The sequence below is a fragment of the Eretmochelys imbricata genome, chromosome 10 (genome assembly GCF_965152235.1).
Source record: "Eretmochelys imbricata isolate rEreImb1 chromosome 10, rEreImb1.hap1, whole genome shotgun sequence".
Lineage (NCBI taxonomy): Eukaryota > Metazoa > Chordata > Testudines > Cheloniidae > Eretmochelys > Eretmochelys imbricata.
The window spans coordinates 11,090,415-11,097,449 of NC_135581.1; the positions used below are offsets into that span (position 1 = coordinate 11,090,415).

At 43.2% G+C, this 7,035-nt stretch overlaps 1 protein-coding gene across 1 annotated transcript in view; it reads left to right on the forward strand.

The window, feature by feature from the left end:
- CARD11 (caspase recruitment domain family member 11) overlaps positions 1 to 4,532 on the forward strand; it is a 70,983-nt gene extending 66,451 nt beyond the window's left edge. Inside the window, exon 24 of the mRNA XM_077828977.1 lies at positions 349 to 4,532. Within this exon, the coding sequence (XP_077685103.1) occupies positions 349 to 553 (205 nt within the window). The 3' untranslated portion in view covers positions 554 to 4,532. The remainder of the gene's footprint in view (positions 1 to 348) is intronic.
- The last annotated feature ends 2,503 nt before the right edge of the window (positions 4,533 to 7,035 follow it).

Sequence of the window (7,035 nt, forward strand, 5' to 3'; positions counted from 1 at the left end):
CCAGCACTTTATCACCACTCCTGATGGCAATGTTTGTTGCAGGAGGATGGCACTGAACTGGAATATCTGTGTGCTCCCCCATACTTAGCACTCCTGTGCCATTCCCTACAGTGATTCCTGATGGGAAAGATTGGGTCTGGAGTAGTGATAATTTCCCTACAACGAGCACTCCTTCATTGTTCCCCATGTCAGTTTTGGTGGGAGAGAACATGGCCGAAGTAGCTGTGATGTTCTAGCTCTCCTCTGCCCTTCTTTACATCAACTCTTGCTGGGAGAGAGGGAGATTGTAGGGATTCACTTTAAACATAAACCTATTTTGCTTATTTTCGGCTTGGTCATCTGATGCAGGAAGCTGTTGCCAAAGCCAGAGACTGAGGAGGAGTTCCTACGCGTGTGTCGCCAGAAGGAGAAAGAACTGGAGGCACTACCATGCCTTTATGCCCCCTTAGAGGCAGACATGTGGAGCAGTATTGAAGATCTCATCCGAATAATTAAGGAGAAGATTGGGGAAGAGCAGCGTAAAACCATTTGGATAGACGAAGATCAGCTATAAAAAGAGCAGCAAATAAAGTGGAGCTCAGTGGCAATGAAAGGACACAGTAAAGTGGAGCTGGGGCTTTCAGAATTCTCTGATGCAGTGCCGGCCGCTCCTGTTTCATCTTTGCTGGCTGGGGACTCTTGCTGCTGGCAGAATTTGTGTGTTGAATGGAATCAGAGCTGTGTGTTTAACAATGTCACAGATGCTAGGTAGCTAGGACATGGATGAGAACATGGCTACCAGCATAGCACTGGATCCCCCATTCAGAGTCGGCAGCTGTTTAACATATGAGAAGGCCAAAGATCTCGAGAGGGAGCTTGAGGTAATTTATTGTGTATAAAGATGGACCTCATTTAATCTCCTGACGTGACCAGAGTAGTGAAATCTATAGGGAGATAAAGGATGAGGGTCAGGTTGAAGGACATGGAATCTATGGAGTGCCCCACGCCCAATCCAAAGTGAAAAGCTGAGTATGTTCCATTAAAGAAGCTACAGGGTGCCCAGTAGCAACAGAAACACTGCAGCTGATACCCTCAGCAGCTACACCACCCTGTGTGTACATGCATGTGCAGTCATGTTGGAGGGAAAGAAAATAATCATTGTTCCTGGAATGAATGAAAATGACGATTTTCCCTTTATCTTTAAACCTCAGTTCTGTTTAGCAATTGTCAAGAGCCTGCCTAGTCATGGCACCCTCAACAAAGCAAACTCCCAGCACCCCAATGGCAAATCAAACCTTTCCAAATCTGCCCACACTTCACTTAGTTTATCCCTGTTACTGTTATTTTACTAGTCTCACCACTTCAATCCTTAATTTCAAAAGCATATTTTAGTACTAAAGCTGCTTGGTGCAAACGATGGGAGCTGACTCCAGTTCTCTGTGACAAAAAGATGCCAATATAATTAAAAGGTAGAGTGTATAAAACTATAACTCAACCTATCTTAATCTACGGAACAGAGACTTGGCCAGCCACAAGACAGGAAATCAGTATGCTCCCCGCCATGGAAATGAAGATGCTGAGATTTTCAAATGGTTGGATGCTCTGTGATAGGAAATGTAATGAGGTTGTAAGGGGCCTAATGTGGGTTGCTGATTGAAGACAAATTGAGGAAGATTAGGTTATGTCGGTATGGAGACCTGAGAGCAATATCGGTAGGATGGCTCTTGCAATGTTTGTAGACAGAAGAGGACAAAAGAGGAGACCGAAGATTCGGTATGTAGACCAAATATCTGTAGACCTCAAAGAGACCAATCTGCATGACAGCCAGGCATACAATCATGAGTTTTGGAAGAAGGCTATAAAAGTCGCTGACTCCCAATAGGGAGGTGGCAAGAAAGAAGATGATGCATTTTAGTGCTGTTGGAGGGTGCAGGACTAACACTCCTGGAAACTGGATATCTGCATTTACCCCAGAGACCTACATGCTTCCCCAGCACTGCCATCTGCCAACATGCCTGCTCTGAATGGGAGGGGGCATTTTTAGAGGAAGATGGAGGAAGTTCTTCCTCTAGGGGAAGTTCAGTTTTCATGACCCATTCAGTCCTTGGCCTCTGCCATGATTGCCAGAATGGAAGCCAATGAGTATCACACTTGGCTGTAGACAGCTGGGGTAAAAATTTCAAAAGCATCCAAATTACTTAGGAGTGTAGGCCCCGTTTTCAAAGGACTGCCTTCTGTTGAGTCAGTGGGGCGTAAGCTTCTTTGCCACTTATGTGCTTTCGAAAATGTTACGCCTGTACACTAGGCACTGGATTGAAACCACCAAATTAATGTTCACAGCAGCCTTCCAATAATAATGATGTCCACCATTACTGACCTGGAATAAATGAAACAGGGACCTGTGGCTGTATATCCCTTTTCCCTTGAGTCATCCAGGCCTCCCCATTCGCCTCCCTTTTTAGATGGATTCTACCCTGAAAGTTGTCATTGCTCCTGTGCTCATCCAAAGTCCCTGGTTTCAGTGCTTCAGGCCAGCATGCAGCAGCTGGTAATAAAAAGGCACACAAAGCCCAAGCAAAACATCCGGCACTGTCTCAGTTGCTAGATGAGTGACTGCATTCTCCTTGGGAGGTGTCTCTGATGTTCATGTGTGCTGGGTGCCTCTCCACGGCGATGCACTTTTTTCTGACTGGTCAGCTTGCCAGACTGGGCCTACACGTGCAGTGGTGTACTTTATTTATTTTTTCTTATGGTACCTTATAAAAATCACTGCCTATTTTCCCTCTCATTCCCTGCTACTGTGCCCATCACATCATTAATGTTTGAAAAGCTGTTCATAGCAAGTATTTATCTGAGAATAGTTAGTTGTCTGTCCCCCTCCATATGCTGGGAATCTGCCCTCTTCTGCAGTGTGGGGAGTCAAGAGATTATACCACTCCTAGTAGTTTGTAACCCCAAAGTTATTTACAGATTATAGTATACATATGCAATGACATGCAGCCATTCTGTGGCAAGGGGTAACAAATAACTGGTGTACTCAGCACATTGCATGATTCTCTAGAGGTCACCTGTCATTTACAAGAGCTGAAGGCAATATCATTTAGGATACATGTCAGAGTGGCATTTTCCAGGTATTTGTAATGTCCTGAGATTACAAGTCTTAGTGTTGAACCATCTTTATGCAGAGACTATGGGAAGGTGGCAATAGAGACTGCGGTTGGATGAGACGATAGAACGAATTCTTTTTGTAGAAGGAGTGACTCCACGGAAGAGATGCAGTCTCCTGGCACCTTAAAGCACCTACTGTGTTTCCCAAGGCCGTTGATACTGTAAGGAATTGTGAGTGTCTGCTGGTGTGAACTAGCGGAGTCATCCCTAGCTCAACAGGCAGAGCTCCCAGTTCTACTACGCCCAATTCCTTTACACAGGTGTCTGGCAACCTGTATAGTATGTGTAATCCTTATCCATTTTTCCAGGCTGAATTATTGGAGGTGGGCTGGAAGCTTTATTCCCCATCTGATCCCCAGATGTGAACTCAAGGGGCAGAGCCACAGCTGGTGTACGTTGCCATAACTCCACTGACTTCAATGAGGCTATCTATGACAATATACACCAGCTGAGGATCTGGATCCTGATCCAAGTGCCTCCTCTTTGTGATGGGGCCAACTAACCTCTGGTATCTACAAATTTGCAGGCTTGAAATGTGAATGAGTTTTTTTCCGAATTTGAGGGTGTTCAGCATCTGTGTTTGGATTCCGCCTGCTCCAGAGATAGGTTTGAGATCCACCCTTGGAACTGGGGCTCAGTTCCAGGTTTTTGATTCATCTAGTTCTTATTTGTGATGTATCTTTTTAAATTACCAACCCCACCTCCCACGGTCACCCAGACATTCTTTTGAGCACAGCCAATCTGTTAATCATCCTTGGGTAGCAGACAACATTTATTCAGAGTTTGTAAGGGATTAGAAGCAATAACTAAGCAAATTGCCCACCAGACAACTAATTGGAAATTGGTTTAATTTATTGTAGAATAAAGATGGGCCAAAAATCCCAGTCTGAACTCTCCTGGGTGTGGGGATTTGAAATCCAGATTAGAATCCAAGCTTTCCCAAATTTCAGGGTGTTCGCTCTTTAGCTCAAGGAGTGTCTCTTTGTTCTTCACTTGTACAGCACGTAACACAATGGGGGTCCTGGTCCAATACTGGGACTTCTAGGTGCTACCACGATACAAGTAAATAGTATCAATAAGGCAGTCCATTAAAGAAACATTCAAGCTTCAATATACCACATTAAAATTGGAATCCAGGGTTTGAATCTGGAGATTGGGCTCAGGCCCATCTCTACTGAAGATGCATCTGATTTGTATAGGCCTATAGTAAGTAAGCAAAGTTTACATCAGACTCTTAAAATACAAGTTGCTGAAGGTTTGTAATTGGAGGCTGGAAAATGTCTCAACTTTCTTCAAAATCTTAAATTGAAAAGGTGAGATTTCCAACATCCAAGGTAATTGCCTTGTCACTTGATGAGCTATTTATTCTCTAAGAACACTTACAGAACCAGGAAATAAAAATCTTTTTAAAAAATGAACTGTTGGAAAATCTATTTCTTTACCCTTAAGTAATTGCAATAAGAAGAGCTGGTCGACAATTTTCCAATGGTATGGTTTTCCACCAAAAAGTGCATTACATGAAAATCGAAACATTCCACAGAAGGAAGATCATTTTGATTAAATATCATTAAATCAAAATGAAGCCTTCTGATAATGTTAAAACATTCCATTTTGACATTTTCAGAACGGAATGTGTTGATTTTTGGTTTTGAAATGTTTGTTTGTTTTTTTAAGTTGAAATCAAAATGAAATCTTTCAATTGACCAAAACCAAAACATTTTCAAAAATTTAATTTCATAGGAAATTTTGAAATTCTATGTTTTGCTCCAATTTAGAACAAAAACAGATCTCAAAAATAATGGCATTTTCCACACACAAAAATTCTGGTTCCCACAGAGCTCTAGTAAAACAAGCTATGTTTACTATATTTTTGGTAAAGTACCAGTAAGTCGTGGGTGGGGTATTAAAGTGTATTTATATAGCTTTAAAGTAATGTCAATAGTGGTTTACAGTCATCAGAGGTGGGGCAAGTATTTATGATAATAAAGAAAAGCAAACTAAAGACAACTTTCCATTCTGCTTTGCCCAACTCTTAAATTATGCTGTATTATGTAAGTCAGTATCATACAGGTCAGCACAGTGGGGAATTGTTGCATGTAAGAATTTCATGCAAACTTTATTACACTATTTGTTTTTCTTTTGCATCAGCATGCTGGCTGGAGGCTAACCTGTCAATTGTTCTGCAGTAGCAGACAGCAGTGGTAGCACAATTTGCCAGGGAGGGAGAGCATGCACAAAGCAGACTCCTCCCTACCAAGTTTAGATGGAGGTCAGCTGCAATTATAGACATGTCTGTACATCACTTATATATTTGTGTTGGTTTATGCCAAACCATTTTCATGGCCTGAGGTTGGAGGGCTATAGCAGTGACCAGGTGCTGAAATCAGAATGCTGTATCCAGGCAGACTGAATTCAGTGCTGTGGGATTCAGAATTTGTGTGTAAACCCAGTGCTCGCAGGAGGATTAGGACATGCCAAATGGCTACGTAAAATTGGGGCTTTTAAGCTGCAGTAATTACTCCATCTCATGATGACTCTGGGGAGGCAAGGCACAGCCAGGGGTTTAGGGCTTCTGCAACAGTGACAATCGAGCATTTTGCATCTGTGTTTAATGCTGAATGAGCTGGAGCACGGGATTTAATCTAGCCATATTGTTAGACCTACTGATTGCATTTGTGGCTGGTTCACTACTTCCCCTTTTAAGTGTGCTAAGAGACTTGCAGCTCTGAGAAATAACATCCTTGGAACCCAAATCATCTGCAATTTCTATTCAGGGATTATTGCCCCGATGGGTCTGCTCTGTACATCTAGTCCCCCTGTAAATCAGAGGGTGAGTTACATGTGCACACACATCAGAACAGTCTTGTTACAGGGCCTGTAAGACAATGTGCAGCACTGCAATTTCTGTTTTAATGTAGCACTGTTTCTATTGTTCTATCCACTGAACAAAATTAAAATGTACAAGAAAACTGCCAGCCACTAAATGCTTGGTTCGTCTCTTACAAGTTCTTTTGTTTTTTCCCATTGCAACTGCCTTGTCCAGTTGTCAAAGTTCTTGTGGGCCAGCCCATCTATAAATGCATCTAATCAGGGCCTGCCGTGCACTTGCATTGCCCTAGGGTCCTTCACTGTAGAGCTGTCCTGTGTGGCGGTGTGTGGCACCAAATGATTAAAATGGGGGAGGGGTAATCAACAACAATAATCCCAGATGAGAACTGGCTTTATCAGATTTATCCACACAAGGAAAGGCGGGAAGGTGGGTGGGCAAATCTATGGTGGGTCAGTGCAACAGTCTTGCAGCATGGAAGACCTGACTCCCAATGTGATTTTTGCAACAAGTGAAACAAATCAGGTTATTTTGCCCTGGCTGCTAAATGGCCATTTAGCCACATGTTAACAGTATCTGGTTGAGACGTCTCAGTCTGGAGTAGTAGTTTTTCGATCGGCAGAGCTCTGTAGCTCCCACACAATACCTGATGGAACCAGTGTGGCCATTCTGACTGTCCCTTTCCTGAGCAGATCATCTAATTCAGCCACTGCAATGCTGCTGCTCATAGACTCTTGCAAGGCACACAGAGTTTTCTTATGCTTCTGGAGATAGCGCTCAGTCTCTCTGCAAAGATACCATTAGCCTTCAAGGATCATCCTTGACCCTTCCACGTGATACTTTCCTCTGCTCTCAGAGACTGTCCCCTGAGTCTTTCTAGGGAAATCTCTTCTGGCCCCAGGCCCCCACCCCTGAGTCTCCAAGATGAACAATAACACTTAGCTCTTAGGATTTCCATCTGTAAAAGAAGGTATTGCTATCTGCATCATACAGATGGGGAAAACAGAGGTACAGAGTCGTGAAGGGACTTGCCCGAGATTAAACAACAGGTCAGTGGCAGT